General features: G+C 31.2%; 2 protein-coding genes across 2 annotated transcripts; both read left to right on the top strand.

Annotated features, from left to right (window-relative positions):
• The first annotated feature begins 279 nt into the window (after nucleotides 1-279).
• On the top strand, nucleotides 280-1,612 carry LOC123263918 (bromodomain-containing protein 3-like). The gene is made up of 2 exons (XM_044726964.1): nucleotides 280-796; nucleotides 876-1,612. The coding sequence occupies exons 1-2, from the start codon at nucleotides 361-363 to the stop codon at nucleotides 1,610-1,612; spliced, it is 1,173 nt and encodes a 390-aa protein (XP_044582899.1). The 5' UTR covers nucleotides 280-360.
• Nucleotides 1,613-8,328: 6,716 nt separating this feature from the next.
• On the top strand, nucleotides 8,329-9,816 carry LOC123263917 (melanization protease 1-like). Its single transcript, XM_044726963.1, has 2 exons — nucleotides 8,329-8,443; nucleotides 9,227-9,816. Exons 1-2 carry the CDS (start codon nucleotides 8,329-8,331, stop codon nucleotides 9,814-9,816), a joined length of 705 nt encoding a protein of 234 aa, XP_044582898.1.
• Nucleotides 9,817-23,728: the final 13,912 nt, after the last annotated feature.

Here is a 23,728-nt window from a genome sequence, read left to right as displayed (position 1 = left end):
GACACGTATACCTAAGACGTATAAATAAGACCCATATCTCTGCCCCTTCTTCCAATTCGTCCCATAGCACAGGTATGCACTTATTGTTGCCAAGGGTTCGAAACAAGTGCTTCATCTGTAAAAGACACAAAGCTACCTTTTTCTACCTCAAGAAGTTTGACAATTAAGAAAACCCAAGAACCATTACTTTGCAAGCATGCTTCATCCAGTAAGTTATTGCTTGATGCATGTGTCACTTCAAAATTTTGTTTTCTAAAACTAACCATTGCCTTGAAAGTTTCATACATTTATTTAATTACAATTATAAGTTCCAATAAGTGATAGTGTTGAAATAAGTGAAATTCAAAAATCAATCTTGTCATGGAGCAGCATATTGTTCCCTCTTGCTCTAGTGCAGTTGATGATCCAACTGAAGCAATCCTAGTGCCTATAAACGGAATAGTGCAACCACCAGTTATGCCATTGCCAGGTTGTCGAGGCCGTGTGACGAACCAGCTTCAATTCTTGAAGAAAAACGTCCTGGAAAAAATATGGAATCACGATTACGCCAAGCCGTTCAAAAAACCAGTAGACACAATTGAACACAACATACCGGATTACTATAAAGTGATAACCAATCCAATGGACCTTGGCACAATTAGAAAGCGGCTTAGCAACAGATACTACTGGTCTTCAGAGGACTGCATCAAAGATTTCAAAATGATGTTCAAAAATTGCTATACTTACAATGATCCAGGACAGGATATCGTTCTGATGGCTCAGACGCTTGAGAAGATATTCTACCAGAAGATGGCTCGTATGCCGAAAAAGAAAGTGAAGTGCGACGCGAAAGTGGCAAAATTGGAGATCGTAGCAGAACTTCTTTGATGCTTCAGTCACTAACAAGTCATTGGAAGCTTCTCCGAAGGAATTTGCTACGGAGCGAAATTTTGGGAGTTTGCCAATTCAAAATTCCGTTGAGGAACCAAATGATCAGGTTATTAGTGAGGTCGAATCGACTGTGAAAGATGTCGAGGTGGATTCGAGTGTCATCACGGAGTTTCGTGCTCTGATGGAACGTCGGAGGATCACCAGAGGCGAATTTAGAGAACTCTCTCCCGGGCTCAAGAATTGTAGGAAAATCCTGAAGAATCTTTTCCGTAAAAGACACTCTGAGTATGCCTGGCCGTTTTACCTTCCTCTGAACGCAAATCATTGGAAGTTTGATGATTACCATGATGTCATTAAGAAGCCCATGGATTTGCTGACTATCAAGTGCAAACTGGAGGATCGGATGTATGCAACTCCTCAAGAATTCATCGAAGATGTGAGGCTCATATTCAGCAATTGCTATAAATACGATTGCCGTAAGTACAAATTGGTTTCAAATGCTCAACAGCTGCAGCATGTCTTTGAAATGATGATTTCGAAAATTTATGATGATGTAGAAGAAATCGAGCTGGATGAGGACAGCTCGGATACTAGTAGTAGTAGTAGTAGTAGTAGTAGTAGTAGTAGTAGTAGTAATAGTTGTGGTAGTAATGTTTGTAGAAGTCGTAGTAATAGTTGTAATAGGAATAATCCTGATAGTTTTAGTGCAGAGACATTAGAAGGAATGAGTCCGAAATTTTGATTATTTTTAAAGCGTTTTTGAACTTTAGTATCTTTTTTAAGTATTCTTTGATTTTTATGGGCTTGATAGCAATCGAGAGTTTTTTTAAGAAGATTGTATGCATACATTAAGAAAAAGAGTGTATAAGCTGAATTATATATAAAGGCACAAAGACTGCTTTTTATTTTAAAATTAAGCGAAACAATATGCTTTTAGTAAATAGATTTGTTTTTAACATAGATAATTTGTATTAATAAAATATAATTTTTTCTCAAACGACTTAATTGTTCTTTATGTGATAATTGAATAAACCCTCCATAGTCCTCGATAACGGCACCATGTCTTTATCAATCAGTGATAATTTCTTGAGACAAAAATTTCTAATGCAAAAATTTATTTCATGCAAAAAATTCTGACTAACAAAATTGTCACAGAACAAAAAATTATCATTCAAATATTTCTTAAAGTATATTAACCGAATTTTAAATTGTTGAACAAGGTATATTCATACTTTTTGTGTGTGTTTATTCGACATTAGACCAACACATAAGCTTGTTATCGTGTTGTATCCTTTTATCATGGGTTTTTTTGTGTGTTTATCTAAAAATAGGCCAACATATAAGCTATAAATATTTAAATAAATTTTTGTATAAGAAAATAATACCGAATAAATATTGACAATGAGAAATATTGTACAAGAAATTTGTAAGAAATTATTGCATAAAAAAAAATGCCATTCGGCCTCACCCGAAATGGAAGGTAGATTTCATGTGATATAAGATTTTCTTTATTTATGTTATTTAATTTGTTTAATAACAAATGTTTATGTAATTTTTAAATTTTCAATCCGTGATAACTTTTAAACGAGTAAACCAATTTTCACGTAGTTGACAACAGTCGATGCAGTTTTTGGAATTCTATAATGAATTTCAAACCGTGAATTGATCAGATAAAAAATTTCGGAATTTGTTCGAAAAAAACGCTTTTTTCGATTTTTTTCGTCAACGATATCTCACAAACGAATCAAACAATTTTAACCGGTCCGGCGGCGATCGACGTAGTTTTTTTATGTTAAGAGCTGATTAGTTTTTGGAATCGGTCGGTGAAGCTGTTCAAAAGTCATTCTAAAAAAACCACATTTGAAAAAAAGTTCATTATTTTCAAATTTTTCAATGGCCTATAAAATTAATACAAATCTTCATAACGTATAAGTGTTATAGGTCAAATTGAAGGTAATATAATCAGCTTTACCATGAAGTTTTCAGAAGTGAGCTCTTTTTTGTCAGTCAAAAGTTATTCACGGTTAAAGTTACAAAACTTAAAATTTACAAAATTTTGAAAATTTTAAATGGCCGCCATTTCTAAGCTAATTGACCGATTTTGCTCATTTTCGAACTCGACCTCGGTAATTACCCAATGAATATGTGTACCAAGATTCATCAAGATCGGTTGAAAACTTTTCGAGATTTCCTGATGACAAGGCTGGTTATATTACATATATATATATTAGAGTGTGTCAATTTTAGGCGATTTTTTTTTTCAACGAAAAAACAGGCTGAAAACTTGCATGAAGGTGAGAACAGAAGCCTGTTCAAAGCGGAGCTCTTAATATTAATATTTAGAGGTGTCTGTCCCTAATTTTTCATTTCCCATTTAAATAACATAGGAAAAAAAATTCTTTTTTTTTTACACGCTTTTTATTAGCTTCACTTGTATGTCAGTTTGTCAGTTTGTCAGTTTGTCAGTTTGTCAGTTTGTCAGTTTGTCAGTATGTAACTCTCCTTCGCATAAAGAGACTACTATAATGATATTATTTAAATTTTGATTATTATCAACCTAGAACCCAGGTGATGACCTTCCTAGTCATCCTCTGATGACCATCCCGAAGTTATAACTCGAAACCAGGTGTTTTCCTCCGTAGGTTTTCATCGGGAATGGCACAGATAAACCCGTACATCAACCCGGAATCCTCTGATGACCATCCCGAAGTTATATTTCGAAACCAGGTGTTTTCCTCCGTAGGTTTTCATCGGGAATGGCACAGATAAACCCGTACATCAACCCGGAATCCTCTGATGACCATCCCGAAGTTATATCTCGAAACCAGGTGTTTTCCTCCGTAGGTTTTCATCGGGAATGGCACAGATAAACCTGTACATCAACCCGGAATCCTCTGATGACCATCCCGAAGTTATATTTCGAAACCAGGTGTTTTCCTCCGTAGGTTTTCATCGGGAATGGCACAGATAAACCCGTACATCAACCCGGAATCCTCTGATGACCATCCCGAAGTTATATTTCGAAACCAGGTGTTTTCCTCCGTAGGTTTTTTACACGCTTTATATTAGCTTCACTTGTATGTCAGTTTGTCAGTATGTAACTCTCCGTGGGTAATTTGCGCGCCTGAATATTTTTGATAATCAACAAATAATAGTTTAAAAACTAAAAATCACGCTTTTATAAATAAACCAAACTAAAAGTAAAAATAAATAATAGTTTAAAAAACTAAAAACACGCTTTTTATAGAAAACCAAACTAAAAATAGAAAATAAATTTTAATAAATTTAAATTAAGAATAGTGTTAAAAATTTCAATAAATATAAATTAATAATAGTGTAAATAAAAAATGTATTTTATTTTAAAAAGCGTGGGGTGCATGGTGTCAATAGTTATAAATATTTTATTGACAGATATGAGTAGAGTGATTATCATTTTGATATCTTAAAAAGCACCCCACGCTTTTTTAAAATAAAATATATTTTTTATTTACACTATTATTAATTTATATTTATTGAAATTTTTAACACTATTCTTAATTTAAATTTATTTTCTATTTTTTAGTTTGGTTTTCTATAAAAAGCGTGTTTTTAGTTTTTTTAAACTATTATTTTTTATTTTTCTAGCTCGGCATACGCACCTCATATATATAAGTCAATAGCATATTATTGTAGAGAATTTAACGTTCTACAAAAAAGGTCTCTTACACTTTTATCATAAAGACAGCCGTTCTAAAGTTATTCAGTCGTAAACTTCTAAATGTATAAAATTTTGATTATTCAAGTATCAAACTGATACAAATTAATTTATTACTGTCTTAAAAGTTATTTTTATATGTAGAATTGGTTCTGATGCGCTAACATTTTCATAAAGCTTAAAAAAAAATTACTCATGTATCAAATTTTTTTCTTCTTTATTTCATTTACTGTAAGAAAATTATTATTATGATTATTATTAATGATATACATTATTATTAATGATTATTCGTTAATTTATTCAAGAATTATTGCACTTCGAAAGTTCAATAAATAGTGTTCTATGAAACTTTTATCAGACTTTTGACTTGAAGAGCTCAAAAACTTCATAAGTGCAATTTTAAGCGCTTAGATATGGAATTAGCGGAAGTTGCAGGGATGGCCTTTAGGGTCAACCTTTTTCCAGATTTTTTTGTGATAAATGAGCGTTATGAGACGTGCACTTTTCTGATTTTCCAATCTTATCTTTTCTCTCCGTGTAGAGTAATAAATTGTTAATTCCGTGAAACTTTTCAAAAATTTAATTAATTCAACTCGGATCATGATTTTCTTACAGTAAATGAAATAAAGAAGAAAAAAATTTGATATATGAGTAATTTTTTTTTAGCTTTATGAAAATATTAGCGCATTAGAACCAATTATCCACATAATAATAATTTTTAAGACAGTAATAAATTAATTTGTATCAGTTTAATACTTGAATAATCAAAATTTTATACATTTAGAAGTTTACGTCTGAATAACTTTAGAACGGCTGTCTTTATGATAAAAGTGTAAGAGACTTTTTTTGTAGAGCGTTAAATTCTCTACAATAATATGCTATTGACTTATATATATGAGGTGCGTATGCCGAGCTAGAAAAATAAACAAAAAAAAGAATTTTTTTTCCTATGTTATTTAAATGGGAAATGAAAAATTAGGGACAGACACCTCTAAATATTAATATTAAGAGCTTCGCTTTGAACAGGCTTCTGTTCTCACCTTCATGCAAGTTTTCAGCCTGTTTTTTCGTTGAAAAAAAAAAGTCGCCTAAAATTGACACACCCTAATATATATATACATATATAAATTTTTTAACCAATGGTATTTTTGGAACCTACACTGTAAAAAATCCGGAATGAATCGGGAGTTAATTTTACTCCCATTTCACTCCCATCACTCGGAATCCGGAGTTTTTATTTGCGGTGTGATTTCAGAGTGATTTCGGAGTGATTTCGAATTTCACTCTGAAAAACATCCGCGTTCGGAGTTTTTAAAATAAATAAAATAAGGATGAATTTTCGTTCCACAAAAAAAATCTCAAAATTAATCTTTATATATATATATATATATATATATATATATATATATATATATATATATATATATATATATATATATATATATATATTTCTTCTGTGCGTGTGTTTGTCACTGAACTAATCCTAAACGGCTGGACCGATTTTAATGAAATTTTTTGTGTGTCTTCCGGTAGATTCCAGAATGGTTGAGATTCACAATTCAGTCCACGAAAAAATGTTTATTTAATAGATTTTTTTATTTATAAATTGTTGTTGATCTTGACTGTCCTCATACACTTTTCATATATTTTATAAATATCATATATATAAGATATATGAAAAAATTCATGTGGGTACTCAAATGAAAAGTCTCGATGAGTATAAAATCATAATGGACTTATATTTATGAAAATGTTAATAATTAACGAATGATAATGTATTTTGTTAACTAATGATGTTTTTAACGATATAAGCTCATTCCGATGTTACACTCAGCGAGAGCTTTCATTTGAGTACCCACATGCATTTTTGATATATTTTTCATATATTCATATATATATATGAAAAATTGGTGTGGGTACTCAAATGAAAGGTATTGATGAGTGTAACACCGGGATGAGCTTATATCTTTAAAAATATCATTAGCTGACAAGATACAATGTCATTTCTTAATTATTGAAGTTTTGAAAGATACAAGCTCATCCCGATGTTACACTCATCGAGTTCTTTCATTTGAGTATCCACATAACATTTTTTATATATTTTATATACATATGTTATTTGTGAAATATATAAATATATAAAATATATCAAAAATGCATGGGGGTACTTAAATGAAAGCTCTTGATGAGTATAAAATCAGAATGGGCTTATATTTACGAAAATGTAAATTATTGAAGAATGCCCATTGCATATTGTTAACTAATGATGTTTTTAACTATACAAGCTCATTCCTAAAATTTCTAAATTGTGTGTACATGACAACGTCTGTCGGGTCCGCTAGTATATATATACATACATATTTTTTTTGACAATTTTTAATTATAATTAATTTATAAAAAAAAATAAATAAAAACATTATAATAATAATTAAAATGAAATATTATTAAAAATAGTAAATCAAATTTTTAATAATTAAATATCATAAGGGATTATAAATATATTTTCTTTACAAAAATTTATTTATTTCTAAATTCATTTATTTTGGGAGTGAATGCGGAGTAAATTTTATTATTAATAAAAATTAACTCCTCGGAGTAAATATCACTCCCACTGGGAGTGAATCAATTAAAAATCATTCACTCTTCATTCACTCCGCGTTCACTCCGCAAATTTTTTACAGTGTACTCGACTAATTATAATATATGATAGCAAAATCAGGTAAAAATTTCACCTTGAGGACTAATACAATAGTTAGATTTCTAAAGAAATCTACCTAAAAAGGGACGGTCACCCTCGATAACCGATTCAAGGAATAGTTTCTTAACTAAACAAATAACACCATATTGATTTTTCTTGCATATCCTAATTTTGCACTGTGGGGGTCATATCTTATACCCACGCCTTTAAAATTTAACATTTATTATAATTTTGATAATTATTATTATCATGATAATGATGGACACTATTTTCTCCAAATAGTAAAAATTGGAAACGCCCGAAATTCAATACCTTAATGATTTTCACGGTGAATTTTAACTTTCACCGTAGACTCGGCTATAGTATCATTAAAATTACATTACAAGATTTACTTTTGTACCTAATAAACTCATTATTTCCTTTACAAAATTTGAAGGGCACTAAAACCATTAAATTTAAGTGATCCGAAGTTTACTTTTAGATTATTTCTAGACTGACATTGCTATTACAGATAGATATGAGTTTGCGATCATTTTACTTTAATATATCATTCGCAAATAGAACTAGAAGATACGCATCAGAAAAACAGTATGAAGTTATTGATATTATTCAGTTATGTTTTAATAACTATTCATGCTCGTAAGTAAACTATTTTTTTCACCAATTAAGCGTTACTGAACTTTTAAATCAAAAACTAATATTCTAAATGACTTCTTACAGAAGATAGTTGCGAAACACCACGTGAAGAAATCGGTGTTTGCATTCCGGTAGCAAAGTGTCCTTCGATAGCGAATATTCTCAAAGGTAGAAAACCGTTGTCGGATGCTACTTTGAGATTTCTTCGTCAATCACAATGTGGACTAGAAGGATAAATGCCGTTTGTATGCTGTACAGATTCCGTTAAATAAGATAACTTTTGACAATAGAAGCGTCAGAATTAGTTCCAAATCCACCAGATATGTCTAATCATCCTAATTTGAGATTACTTGACCACGAACTCTGTGGTCCGGTGAATGAAGCTAAAGTATAAAGAGGTAAAATTGCAGGTGTATTTGATCACCTATGGATGGCGCTGCTAATTTATCTTCACCAGGGAAAGAAAAAATTTGGGTACGGTGGGACAGTTATCAACAAAAGGTATATTTTGACAGCAGTTCATTGTATCAAGGATTTGCCGTCAGGTAAGTGTTTTGTCATCTGAACCAAAATTGCAGATTAGGTACTAGATCTTATTAAAGAGGTTCGAGCGAATCTAATGTGAAAAATACTTTCTAACTTTGAGCTTTGAAATTAAGTATACGTATAAATAAATATGTCATTTATTTAATCCAAAAATTTGAAAAAGATTCACCGTTTAGTTACTTAGATATTAAATTTCAAAAATCACATTTTTTATCTCCTTATACACGGGCTCTTATGGCGGACAAACTTTAGTCGAGACTTTAATTATTTTTTTCAATATTAACTTCCCAACTTTTACGAATAAAAAACTATACACAAGAAACTTGGATTATTGTAAAATATAAAAAAAATTTAATAATAATACATGACCGATATAATTTTTGAAATATTTAAAGTTTAATTTAATGTTTTTGACTCGTTTATCATCAGCTATTTATTCGAATAAAGATTTGGCAACGTCGCGTCAACAGCTGAGAAAAAAAAAGGATAGAAATATAGTTACAGAGAGAGAAATATTTAACTGACACACTCATCCACGTCTCTGTAATGGGTATAATCAAACGCGCTATTGCCAAATCTGTTTATTTAATCCCGCAATTAATAAATACGAAAGTCAATTTATTAAATAAGTAAAAATCATCAATTATTAAATTGTTCAAATTATTTTAAATTAAGATAAAGAATCTTGACAAATATTGGGAAGACTGAAAGTAAAAAAAAATTTAAACATTATTTTGATTCATAAGTTACGCACTAACCTCCTTAACAATATTTTTTCGTAGGTCGAACTCTAATCGGAGTACGAGTCGGAGAGCATGACTGGAGTACGAAACGCGACTGTGACGTCGATAAAGATGGCCTGGAAATCATGTGTTCCGACGATTCATATCAAGAATTTCTTGTGCAGAGCACAAAATTCCACCCTGACTTCAAGCTATCAACGCTGCGGAATGACGTAGGATTGATACGTCTGCACAAAAATATAGACTTTCTGCCAATAAATACCAAGCCTATTTGTTTGCCAATTGAACAAAATCAAAAGATGGATTACAAATCTTTAACAGTGACCGGCTGGGGCGCCACTGAGTTTGATATTCTTAGTAAGAAACTTTTAAGGGTTGACGTACAGCCTCTTCCTATTAAAAAATGTACCGAAGCCTTAGGACCCAGTAGTACTATTATTTGGTACAAAGAGATATGCGCTATCGGTATAAACCGCGAAGATTCAGTTTCTGGCGACAGTGGTGGTCCACTTTTACCAACAGGTCGATATTATAATGATGCTCGAGTTATTCAGCATGGCGTTATTAGTTATGGAATGAATAACTCAATAAAAACTTGTTCTTCAAAATGTCATTCTTCTTTTAAGTAATTCAATTCTCTTAATTTAAGAAATTGATTCTCGAATCAAGAAACTTGGTTGTTTTAAAATAAGATATATACAAATTCGTCCAAGAATTTCTTTCTCTTGGATTAAGATAGACGGTAACGTTGGTTCAAGATATTACCGACTTGTTCCAAGTATGGCGCGACTCGAAAATTAACATATTATTTTACTTGTTTTAAGCATATAATTTTTGTATTTTTGCTATTCTCTGTATAATAAATATTTTTAGGCATATAGAGAAATACAAATTTTTTTACTTCAAAGTTTTTTTCTGACTTATACTTATAACATTATGAATAAAAAAAATTTGTTATTGAATCAACAATCAATAATTTTTAAAATGAAATAAAATTATTCTGTATTAAAGACAATCGTTTTTTAATAAAGAATTCACTTGTATCGATCGAAGATAATATAGTCTTGAGCCTCGTAAAAATGTTATCGATCGGAGTGGTTAGATCTCTCACTCCAAGAAACATGAAATCAAGACAAGAATTTCTTGAAATAAGACAACTAGCTCTCTTCAAAATAATTTTCTTGGAGCAAAAATATTTTTCTTGAATGAAGTTATTTTTTTTTATCTAAAGAAGAACTAAAAGTATTGAATCCCAGAAAAATTTATTAAACAAACATTATTTAAATTTTTACATATTAAACAATAATATTTTGAGACTTATTTCAACGTTTAATCGTGAATAGGAAAACTAAGGTAGCTAATAATGTCGGGCGGTAAATCCCACCGTGAGCGTGTTGTTTTTGTACGTCAATGACAACGGAAATGATGGATCTATCGTCAGCAATTCCGAAAAGCTGGTTGATGGAATGTCTTTGGAATGTGATGAAACAACCTGAACTCTAGCGATATCAGTATTGAGTAAGAAACTCGCATAGAAATTATTCTCCTGTCCTGAGAATTGGAGGATTCTATTAGTTCGCCAGTAGACTGGAACTCGGATCCGAACATTCCAAGAATCGAATGGTTTTCTCGGATCTATAGAGTACGGCTTCAGAATCCAAGAATTAGTATGGTCTAATAGCTTTAGAAAATTTTTAACTGTATATTCCCTTGGTCTGTCGACAGGATTGACGAATTCAACAGTCCATTGAAGAGGAATGCCTTCAATCTTCTTATTTATTGTCTCGTAATGATTTCCTTGGGAGTCCCAAGATGAAATTATAATATTCGGTCCATTATTGTAAGATAAAAAAATCTGTGGTAAACACGCCGCCAAACCAAGTACTGTAGCAGCGAACTAAACAAAATTTTAAGAAATTATTACAGCAGCTATACTGAGAAAATAGTTTGATTTAAGAAGATCCAAGTACTCGCCTAGTGTAAAGAATGTCCATAAAAAGTAATACGTAGAAATAATTTTGTTATCTCAAAATTAATTTTTAAATAAATTAATAACATTTTTGAGGAAATTTCCGAAAAATTGACTCATTAAATAATTATTAACATTTAATTGACTACACGGAAAAAAGTAAACTGTAATAAATAACAGTCGATTTATAATAAGTAATGATCAACTGCTAAACATTACCATTTCAAACAGTAAAATCGTGATTTTACTATTCACTATATAATATTTACCATTTAAACGTTACAATTTACTCTTTACATGGAAGAAAATACTATTTCAAACAGTAATATTCGCTATGTATATGTCTAAAATGTTAAAGTATAATAATTAAGAAATTCAGACTTTGATATTTATTATTTCGTAGCTAAAAAATGATCTTATGATATGTAAAAAGTATAAAATAAAGTTAGTAAATTTCTAACACAAGCATCGTCAATACTTACAAAGTAAAATGGTAAATTTTAAACGCAACGCTAAAAATCAAACTGTAATTATTGACTTGTTTGGACTGGTAAAATGTATATTTTAAAGTATAATTTTTACTGTTTGAAATGTTAAATTCTCCCAAAGTGCGACCCCCTTCTCTTTCATCTGAGTTCCCCTTCTCTTCATAATATCGACTATATATTGAAATGGCAATTTTTACTGTTTGAAACTGTAATTTTTAAAGATGAAAGAGTCGTTATTTACTATAGTGAGAGCTACTAATCACTTATTTTGGATATCAAGTTATAAATTGTGGCTTTTATACTTTCTACATTAAGTTCTGTAATATTTATATTTTTGCCACCCCGATGTCCGCTTTACAGTTTGAAACTATAAAAATTAACCGGAATCCGAGTGAATATTATAGTTTACTTTTTTTTTGTATACAAGACTTTGAAGAACGGAAGTTCCTTGTGATTTTTCATAAAAAATATAAAATATCCCCGTAATACGTTCGGAAAGCTACTTTTTTATTGTTTTAATCGAAAGCTTATTATTTTTTCAATCAAATTCAAAGAAAATAAAATTTTCTTAAAATCGTTAATTGCATTAAATTCTCAGCCAAATACACGGCTGGTGGAATCTCCATTTACCGACATGTAAAAATTGAAATTTTCAAACCTATTTATTTAATTAAATATCCCGGAAACTTACTGTTTTTTAATTTTTAACTTCCTGCTAAGAAAATCGAAGATTTAAAAAAATCGAGAAGTTATTGTTTTCACCCCGTTTTGCAAAAATCGAGTTTTCATCAGATCTCGACGTTTGAAGGTCACAGGAAGCTTCCCTGACTACCCCCGCGAGGTTGTCACTATGTCTGTCTGTCTGTATATGTGTGTGTGTGTGTGTGTATATGTGTGTGTGTGTGTGTGTGTGTGTGTGTGTGTGTGTGACTGTGTGTGTGTGTGTGTGTGTGTGTGTGTGTGTGTGTGTGTGTGTGTGGGGGGGCGGTTCCCTCAAACTTAGATTTCCTGAGAATTTGAACCGATTTGGACCGATAGATTTTGAGAAATTTATAAAAATCTCAAAAAAAATTAGGAAAACGGTTGACCCTGAAGGCCATCCCTGCAACTTTTCGCTAATTTCATACTTAGGCGCTTAAAATTGCACCAATGACGTTTTTAAGCTCTTCGAGCTCAAAAATACAATTTCTGGGTTATTTTGAGCTCTCCGAGCTCAAAGAGATTGCTTTCCTATCCTTTAAAGCTCTTCGAGCTCAAAAGTCTGATAGAGATTTGATAAGACACTATTTTTTGAATTTTTAAACCACAATATCTCTCGAATGAATCAACCGATTTTGACCAGACTGGTGGCGATCGACGTGGTTTTTTGAGGTTAAGAGCTGATTAGTTTTTGGAATTGAACTATTAAGCCGTTTAAAAGTTATTCCAAAAAAACCACATTTGAAAAAATTTTTTTTTTCAGTTTTTTGAAGATTTCTCAAAATCTATTGATCTGAATCGGTCCAAATAGTTTCCAAAATCTAAGTTTGGTCAAGCCCTTTCGAATGGCACCAACCGCGATGAAATCGGTCAAGCCGTTCAAAAGTTATAAGCGGTTCACATACTTTCACACACACACACACACACACACACACACACACACACACACACACACACACACACACACACACACACACACACACACACACACACACACACACACACACACAAACACACATACAGACGCCGTGACAACCTCGCGGGGATAGTCAGGGAAGCTCCCTGTGACCTTCAAACGTCGAGATCTGATGAAAACTCGATTTTTGCAAAACGGGGTGAAAACAATAACTTCCCGATTTTTGAAAATCTTCGATTTTCGTAGCGGGAAGTTAAAAATAAGAAAAAAATCATTTTTAAAAGTGGTTTTTTTGGAATAACTTTTAAACGGCTCGATCGATTAACTCCAAAAACTAATCCGCCCTTAACCTTGAAAAACCACGTCGATCACTGCTAATCCGGTCAAAATCTGTTGATTCGTTCGAGAGATAGCGTGAACGAAAGAAAACCGAAAAAAGTGTTTTTTTCACATAACTTCGACATTTCTTATCGGATCGTTTTTAATGAAATAAAATAATTTTTAGAACTTAAAAAACTGCGTCGATCGCCGCCAAGAACGTAAAAATCGGTTGATTGGTTCGAGAGATATTCTCGACGAAATATTTGGAAACAAGTGTTTTTTCAACAAAACTCCGACATTTTTTGGAATAACTTTTAAACGGCTTTACCGATCAATTCTAAAAACTAATCAGCTCTGAACATAAAAAACCACGTCGATCGCCGCCAACCACGTAAAAATCGGTCCATTTATTCAAAATTTATTGCGGCTTAAAAATTTGAAAAATTGTGTTTTATCAAACTTCTATTAGACCTTTGAGCTCGAAGAGCTCAAAAGCATAAAAAGTTATCTCTTTGAGCTCAGAGAGCTCAAAATAACACATAAATAGTATTTTTGAACTCGGAGAGCTCAAAAACATCATTAGTACAATTGAAGCACCTAGGTATGAAATGAGCGGGAAGTTGCACGGATGGCCTTCAGGGTCTACCGTTTTTCTAATTTTTTTTATTAATTACTAGGCGACGTAGATTGAATTTACAAATTTTTAGGAAGTTTTAAAAATTTTACTGCTTCACGTGGATCTCCTTAAATTTGTAGATTTATTTAAAATAACTTAAAAATACGTAATTAATAGTAACAAATTTTGTTTTATTTAAATATGGATTACTTTTAACCAAATACTATTTTGTTTTGGTTTATTTAATTTAATTTGCTTATTTATTTCATTAAAAAATTATTTTTTAATAGTTACTAAATCTCCTTTGAAATAAATCAAAAGACCTTTGAGTCGTTTGTCGCTATTTGAGTTGTAATAATTTTAATACCTTTATCCTCGCCTGTTACAATTCACTAATTTTATATACATACATAAATTTTAAATGAATTTAATAATGGAAAAAAAACTATAAAAATCCAACTCTTAGCTAATAATTTTAGTTTATTAGAAATTACCCTAATAGAAATTATAGAAATAAACTGTTCCTCATTGTTTCGATAACCCTAAAAATATCTCAGATATTATTTACTATATTACAAAGCATGATTTCTTTACCGCCATGAAAATATCACATTTGTTTATAGTTAACAAATCTGATTTGATTGAAATATATGATTTTAAAGTATTAAAAAATGATTTTCTTAACTATAAACAATTAAAGATTTAATTAAAATAAATACACTTAATAAACGATATCTTTATCTCAAATAAATAAATTTATTTGTGTAAAATAACACCGGCATACAAAAAAAAAAGTTGTCAGTAATTTTGACGGGACCCATATATCTTCATGTATTTCGGCCCGCTGAATTTGCGATCAGTTTGACCCGTACACCGTCAAATTTTCGAGAAAACTTTAAAAAACCGAAAAAAATGACGAAAATCGGCTGTTTAGGCGATTTAAAATTTTTTTTTGACCTAAACTAAGCATGATTTTTATATATTTTGGCGCGGTTAATACTTATCTGAAGTTTATTTAGACCATCAGCCATTAAAAGTTTAAGTAAATTCCAAAAAACCCTGAAAAATTGCAAAAAAAGCAAAAAATAGCAAAAAATTCCAGACATTGTGTTAAATAAAATTGTATAAAATTAGATCAATCATGATTCTCATGTATTTCAATCCGCCGAATATAAATCTCGAATTTATATGGCTCAGACATCTCTAAAAATCTAAATAAATGGCAAAAAACCACTGAAAATCAAAATAAATCAAGTCCGGTATGATAAAAATCAATTTTTAAATAAAAATAAAAAATCTTTAACATGTTATCCGATCTGTGGAATATAAATTTTAAATTTTTTGACCTAAATCCTCAAAAAATTTTAATTCTTTAAAAAAATCTTTTCAAAACCGTTTATTTTTTAATTTTAATTCGTTCTCCGCTTATATCTAACCCTTTTATCTTCAAATGATCTACATAACGGGTTTCTCTTTCGCTTTCTTATTTTCTCAGGTAGATCTGTCTTCAGTGTCCAACAATGATCTGCCATCATATTGATATCCCACTTTCCTTGATAACGATTTTCCATTACACTAATGTCTTGATGGAATCTTTCGCCTTGCTTTTCACTGTAATCGCCAAGATTTTCAGGAAAGTGTGAAAGGTGAGAATCTAAATAGTGCAATTTTGAATTCATCAAGCAACCCAAAGTATCGTAGTTGTACAACTCTTCAACTACCCGACTAGAAATTGTAGTGAGGAATGCCGAAGAATTAGTGAGGGGCAAGTTTGGCTTACCTAACTTAGGCAAGCCTAATTTGCGCCTTCTTAAATCCACGTTAGGCAAAACGAAGATGGGCATGCCAAATTTGCATGTAATTTGGGACATCTATGGCAAGCCGAACTTCGGCGAACCTTTGGAATGCCTGACTAGCTGGAAGTAACGATAACCAAAGATTTGCCGAAGTTTGGCTTGCCATAAATGTCCCTAATTACCTTTGAGTTTGGTAAACCGAACTTTCGTAAGCCTTTGGATTTTATAATTTCCTGCAAGTTAGGCATTCCAAACATTCGCCAAACTTTGTCTTACCATAGATGGCCCCAATTACTTTTAAGTTTGGCAAACCGAACTTCCGTACACCTTTGGATTTTATAATTTCCTGCTAGTTAGGCATTCCAAACGTTTGACGAACTTCGGCGTTTCTTGCCAAAGTACTCTAAAACGGAGTGGGAGAAGATATTTGGCTTTAAGTCTTTCCAAGGTTAAGCCTTTTAGTTCTATACATATAAAAGTGTGTATTTATGAGAGTATTTGTGTATTGTACATATAAATATGGTGTCTCATGTACCCGACTAGAAATTTCAGTGAGGCATATGCCGAAAAACCAATTCGGGGCAAGTTTGGCTTACCTAACTTAGGCTTGCCTAGATTATACCGCATAAAAACCAAGGTAGACAGAACGAAATGTTTGGCTTGCCATATTTGAACGTAACTAGGAAAGTTTCATGGATTCCTTAAGTCTGATATATCATGGGAACGCCGAACTGGTTTCAAGTAACGATAACCGGAGTTTTGCTAGTTTGGAGCGAACTTGGCTTTTCGAAATTAGGCTAGCCCAATTCGAATCTTATTTGTTTTAAATTAGGCAAGCCGAACATTGGTTGTGCTTATAAGTATCTTGAAGTAAGAGGTCGCTCATCATCGGCGTAGCGTCGCGGTATGGTATAGGGCCCTCGTGCGTCGGGTACCGGGTTGGAGTCTCGCGTTCGACATGTACGATTTTTAATAATTAATAATTACTGATTTTAATTACTATTAAGGCGAGTGTGAAGTAAAGTTAAGTGTTATGTGTGATTAGTGTATCGAACTCCTCCATCATCTCCTTCCCCCTTGACTTATCAAATCTACCAATCAAAAAAAACCTCTTCACATTAAAAAACGCTCCAAAAAACAAAAAAAAATTACAGAAAAAATAAAAGAAAATAATAAAAATAATATTAAATAAAAGCAACAAAGAATTTTTTTATTTTTTTATTCATGAAATATTTAAAAAATTTAGTCCTAAATTTAATATTTATACTTAAAATAGTAAAAGAAGATAAAAAAAAAAGCATTTGTTATTATTAATTTTCGCTTGATAATAAAAAAGCTAAAAATCAAGAAAGAATTAGATTTGGATTCTCCGTTGCGAATTTGGTTTCCAAACTGCAACCTAATCAGGAAGCCAAGATAGGCTGAGCCTCGCAACTGCGTTACATCCCAAACTTCGGCCTGGTTTAGATGCCTCACTTACTGCAAGTTTGGAATTCGGCATGCCTTACTTGCGCCAAATAACTGCCTCTCTGAAATTTCTAGTCGGGTAAATTCACGTAATTCTCACTTTTCGTATTCTCTAAAAAGTTTTGTGATACTTCTTTGAAGCTTGCCCATGCTGCACTCTCATTTTCGTTCATTTTATATTCGAAATTATCGTCCTGAAATAAAGTCCGAATTTGGGGTCCATCGAAAATTCCTTTTTTCAATTTTGTATCACTTATAGCTGGAAAGTTTCCCCCCAAATATTTGAAACAGTTGCCATCCTTGTCTAAAGCTTTGACAAACTGCTTCATAAGACCAAGCTTCATATGAAGAGGCGGTAGTAAGTACTTGGAAGGATCAATTAGAGGTTCTCGGGTAACATTGTGAGAACCAGGATTCAAATTCGTTGTCGTTGGCCATTCTTTTTTAAGATAGTGATTTTTTCGATCGCGACTATCCCACAAACATAAAAAGCAGGGATATTTTGTGAACCCTGATTGTTGGCCTAACAGTAGTGTTGCAAGAGGATTCCACCAAGACACAGGTGTAATAAAAATAATATCAAAAAAAGTAGAATTAACTAAAATTTTTTGAGGATTTAGGTCAAAAAATTTAAAATTTATGTTTCACAGATCGGATAACATATTAAAAATTTTTTATTTTTATTTTAAAATTAATTTTTATCATAACGGACTTATTTATCCACAGATTCGGTAGAATCTGGCGCCAAGTTCCGTTCAAATCTGCTATAAACGGAGCGCCAGACTACCGACTGTGTTTACTGTAAGCAGAACGGTATTTTGAGGTTGCAAAATTTTAATTAATTCTACGGTACTTTTTTTTCCTAAATTGTATATTATAACAGTAATTCATACTTTATTTGACTGTTATTAATTAATTATATTCACTTATAACAATTAATCTACTTGAAATTATTAAATTTAATCAGCACAAACTATAGCAACGCAAAAATTTCGATCCTGACTTTTTTTTCGATGGGCAAAGTGATCTGCCACAGACTAAATAATTCGAGAATGCATAGTAATCCTTCATTAGATGGGAAACTACAGTTAAAAATAGATATTTCACAGCTTGCATCTACACCCGCCAGGGTGCGCTGGAATTATTTTTACATAAATCCACAGATTCGGTAGAATCTGGCGCCAAGTTCCGTTCAAATCTGCTGTAAACGGAGCGCCAGACTACCGACTGTGTTTACTGTAAGCAGAACGGTATTTTGAGGTTGCAAAATTTTAATTAATTCTACGGTACTTTTTTTTCCTAAATTGTATATTATAACAGTAATTCATACTTTATTTGACTGTTATTAATTAATTATATTCACTTATAACAATTAATCTACTTGAAACTATTAAATTTAATCAGCACAAACTATAGCAACGCAAAAATTTCGATCCAGACTTTTTTTTCGATGGGCAAAGTGATCTGCCACAGACTAGATAATTCGAGAATGCATAGTAATCCTTCATTAGATGGGAAACTACAGTTAAAAATAGATATTTCACAGCTTGCATCTACACCCGCCAGGGTGCGCTGGAATTATTTTTACATAAACTGTAGTTTCAAGGGGATAGTTTGCTATAAAAAATGCAACCAACGCGAGATTTAATTAAGTTGGTACCAATTGTAAATTTTTATTATAATTACAAAAAATACTAAAATCCGAACAAAAACAGTTTCACTGTAAAAAAATCGCGCCAAGTCCACGTTCATAAGACTATTAAGAAAAAAAAAATTTGTTTTTCTTTACAAAAATATATAAAATAAAAATTAAAAAATCCAAGTAACCGATATGATTGTTTATGATTTTCGGAAATTAAAAAAAATTTTGTTATAAATTTAAAAATAAAGAAAAAAATTTTGGAACGTACTTGGTGTGCGTCATTGTGTATTTCAATTTTTTTTAATTTTGCAACCGCGCACACTAAATACGTTCCAAACTTTTTTTTTAATTTTTAAATTTGTAACAAAATTTATTTTAATTTCCGAAAATCATAAACAATCATATCGGTTACTTGGATTTTTTAATTTTTTTATTTTATATATTTTTGTAAAGAAAAAAACAAATTTTTTTTTCTTAATAGTCTTATGAACGTGGACTTGGCGCGATTTTTTTACAGTGAAACTGTTTTTGTTCGGATTTTAATTTTCAGTGGTTTTTTGCCATTTACTTAGATTTTTAGAGATGTCTGAGCCATATAAATTCGAGATTTATATTCGGCAAATCGAAATACATGAGAATCATGATTGATCTAATTTTATAAAATTTTTTTTAACATAATATCCGGAATTTTAAGCTTTTTTTTTTTGCTATTTTTTGCTTTTTTTGCAATTTTTCAGGGTTTTTTGGAATTTACTTAAACTTTTAATGGCTTATAGTCTAAAAAAACTTTAGATAAGTATTTAACGGGTCGAAATACATAAAAATCATGCTTAGTTTAGGTCAAAAAAAAATTTTTAAATCGCCTAAACAGCCAACGTGTGTCATTTTTTTCGGTTTTTCAAAGTTTTCTCGAAAATATGACGGTGTACGGGTTAAATTGACCTCAAATTCGGATTCAGCGGGTCGAAATACATAAAGATATATGGGTCCGAATTTTAATAATTATTAAAATAAACTTTTTTAACTATAAACAAGTAACTATTTAGTTAAAATAAATACACTTAATAAACGATATCTTTATCTTAAATAAATAAATTTATTTGTGTAAAATAATTATTAAGTGGTATTTAAATAACTGATTTATTAATAATAAATTAATCTTAAGATTTACAAAAAAATTAACACTTACCAAAAACAAAAATGTGAGCTTCATTTTGAGGTTTAGCTTATCAAAACAAATCTTGTTCTAATTTTAATGTCAGTATCAAATAGCTTTTATAGCAATCGGCACACAAAGAACGTGATACTGTTGTTTGGAATTCCCCACTTTGGGGAATCTTCGAGCACAAAAACATCGGCTGACTTGTCAAATAGATGATGACAAGGTTACAAAGTTGATAAAATTATAAAGCGCACTATTACTGTTTCTTAATAATTTTTTAAGTCATTAAGCATTGCTTGCTTTGATAACTATGATGACCACAATAGTCAAAGAATATGTCGATAGATATAAATTGTAGAAATGTCTATCCTGAATATAATCCATAGTACAAATTAAAAATTTGGAAAATTTTTTTTTCGCTCTATTTCTTCGGATCATGTTGAAACCGTAATTCCTTGAAAATTTTAACCCAAAGATCTTAAAACTAGAGTCTTTGAGCTTTAAAATGCATTTTTTATTTTTGCGATACGATCATTTTCCGCTGAAATACAGCCCGTCAAAAATTAAAAAAAAATTTGCATTTTTTTTATTCCTTTAATTTTTGTCAGTAGTGTAGATTTTTTAATTATCTATTTTATATCAGAGCGTTTTTTTCGAAATTCTTATTTGCTTAAGAGAAAAACATAAAACTGCAATTAGCTTTATCTTCATGAGTGCAACAAGGATAGTACCGTTTTTCGCCGTGAGTGCGACGCGAGAAAAAGATAAGACCGGCACTTAAGACTCATGGATCCAATTTTATAAATAAATCATAAATAAAATTAGCTGCCAGGGGACTGAGTTTTGAGGTGGCCCAGACACATATTTCCAGCACAAACGGTGCTTTGACACTAAATAAAATGCCGATAAAGCGCTAACAGCCCTATGTTTATTAACTCAAGGCTAGTTAGATCCTTATAAATCTTACAAAAGGTAAAATAACACGCTGGATTTTTTTTTTGGCGTTGAACTTCTCGCAGGGGACTGTTCTTAAAATGCCTGGGACAAACTTTGGTTTAATGAATTTAATGAAACAAATTAATTTTCGGTACTTTTTATTGAAGAAGATTGTTAGTTAACTAATTAAGTTTTATAAACATTATGGACCAAATTATATATTATTGACGAATAACTTAAAATTTTATCTTAAAGTTTTGATTTTGGGAATGGCACAGCCTAGGGGACTGATATTTCGGTGGTTTACAAATTTATAGCAAAAAAACCAAAATTTATTTCATTTTAGTTTTCAATGCTCCAAATAGAAATGTTTTTTTACTTTCGTAATAAATTTTTTTTTAGTAACAAAATAACAATTTTTCTCATAAAAAAATACCTGGGATAGCAAAAAAAATCCTTACAGAGAATCACCCATATAATATATAATTATTGATTACGTTATTTTATACACCAGAAAGTAATTTGCGCGCACTTGAAAGTAGCGTTTGCATGTATTTTCATGCTTATGATATATTTGACCAATCACATCACGAATAAATTGATGCACCATACATTTCACCTTAATTTCATTATAAGAGGTTCAACTAAATGATTGTGAAAAATTTTTTTTCTTTAATTTTTTAGTCCAAGTTTCAGAAATTAAAAAATATAAAAATAAAATTCCAATTAATTAATAATTAATTATCTCTATCTTTGTTATTAGTTTCTGAATAAGTGTATCAAAAAAAAGATAAGATAACTAAAAGAGACTCACAGAACACCTTTAAAAACATTCAACACAAAGAAAGAATTTGCAATTATTTAGTAATTAATTTAATAATTCAATGACTATTGGAATTGTCAGAAATGAGTCATGATGGAAAAACCCAAAATGACAATTTGATGTTCCTTTGATACTTGATGGTATAATACCTGCCCATAACTGACTAAACGCATATAACAAGTTTTGTTTCGGCTAACAAAGTATCAAGATGAATTTCGCGCTCTCCTTGTTGGTAAGTCTACACTGATAAAAAAAATTACTTGACTCAAAAATAACTTTTTCTTCATAATGTAATTCTTGTCTTAAGTTATTCAACTCTCTTGAATTAAGAAATTAATTCTCGAATCAAGAAACTTGGTTGTTTTAAAATAAGATATATACAAATTCGCCCAAAAATTTCTTTCTCTTGGATCAAGATAGACGGTCACATTGGTTCAAGATATTACCGACTTGTTCCAAGTATGGTGCGACTTGAAAATTAATATATTATTTTACTTGTTTTAAACATATAAATTTTTGTATTTTTGCTATTCTCTGTATTAATAAATATTTTTAGGCATATAGAGAAATACAAATTTTTTTACTCCAAAGTTTTTTTCTGACTTAAACTTATAACATTATTAATAAAAAAATTTGTTCTTGAATCAACAATCAATCATTTTAAAAATGAAATAAAATTATTCTTCATTGAAGAGTATCGTTTTTGAATAAAGAATTCACTTGTATCGATCGAAGATAATATAGTCTTGAGCCTCGTAAAAATGTTATCGATCAGAGTGATTAGATCTCTCACTCCAAGAAACATGAAATCAAGACAAGAATTTCTTGAAATAAGACAACTAGCTCTCTTCAAAATAGTTTTCTTGGAGCAAGAATATTTTTCTTGAATGAAGTTATTTTTTTTTTATCTAAAGAAGTACTAAAAGTATTGAATCCCAGAAAAATTTATTAAACAAACATTATTCAAATTTTTACATATTAAACAATAATATTTTAAGACTTATTTCAACGTTTAATCGTGAATAGGAAAACTAAGGTAGTTGCAAATATTCGGCGGTAAATCCCACTGTGAGCTTGTTGTTTTTGTACGTCAATGACAACGGAAATGATGGATCTATTGACAGCAATTCCGAAAAGGTGGTTGATGGAATGTCTTTGGAATGTGATGAAATAACCTGAACTCCAGCGACATCAGTATTGAGTAAGAAACTCGCATAGAAATAATTCTCCTGTCCTGAGAATTGTAGGATTTCATTAGTTCGCCAGTAGACTGGAACTCGGATCTGAACATTCCAAGAATCGAATGCTTTACTCGGATCTGCAGAGTACGGCTTCAGAATCCAAGATTCAGTATCGTCTAATAGCGATAGAAAATTTTTAACTGTATATTCGTTTGGTCTGTCGACAGGATTGACGAATTCAACAGTCCATTGAAGAGGAACCCATGCAGGAAACCCCCAGAGTTGAATAAGGGGCCAGGCTTGGGCCAGTACTGGGAAACCTAGCTTCGGCGTACCTGTATTGGCCCATGCGTGGGCCAGGCTGTTTAACCCAGCCTCGGCCATGCCAATGATTACCCAACCTTGGGCCAAGACTGGCTAACTCAGCCTTGGCCATTCATTGGTGACCCAAGCGTGGGCCAAGACTGGTTAACCCAGCCTCGGCCATGCCAATAATTATCCAAGCTTGTGCCAAGACTGGCTAAC

This window comes from Cotesia glomerata, linkage group LG4, assembly GCF_020080835.1.
Source record: "Cotesia glomerata isolate CgM1 linkage group LG4, MPM_Cglom_v2.3, whole genome shotgun sequence".
Classification (NCBI taxonomy): Eukaryota; Metazoa; Arthropoda; class Insecta; order Hymenoptera; family Braconidae; genus Cotesia; species Cotesia glomerata.
Note: the sequence above shows the minus strand (reverse complement) of the source record. Positions and strands in the feature narration are given on the sequence as shown.

Excerpts from the sequence above, each read along its gene's own strand:
- LOC123263918 (XM_044726964.1), top strand. The coding sequence starts at position 361 with ATGGAGCAGCATATTGTTCCCTCTTGCTCTAGTGCAGTTGATGATCCA. Across the intron at positions 797-875 it reads ATTCTACCAGAAGATGGCTC|TCACTAACAAGTCATTGGAA; the intron begins GTATGCCGAAAA and ends TTGATGCTTCAG.
- LOC123263917 (XM_044726963.1), top strand. The coding sequence starts at position 8,329 with ATGGCGCTGCTAATTTATCTTCACCAGGGAAAGAAAAAATTTGGGTAC. Across the intron at positions 8,444-9,226 it reads TATCAAGGATTTGCCGTCAG|GTCGAACTCTAATCGGAGTA; the intron begins GTAAGTGTTTTG and ends ATTTTTTCGTAG.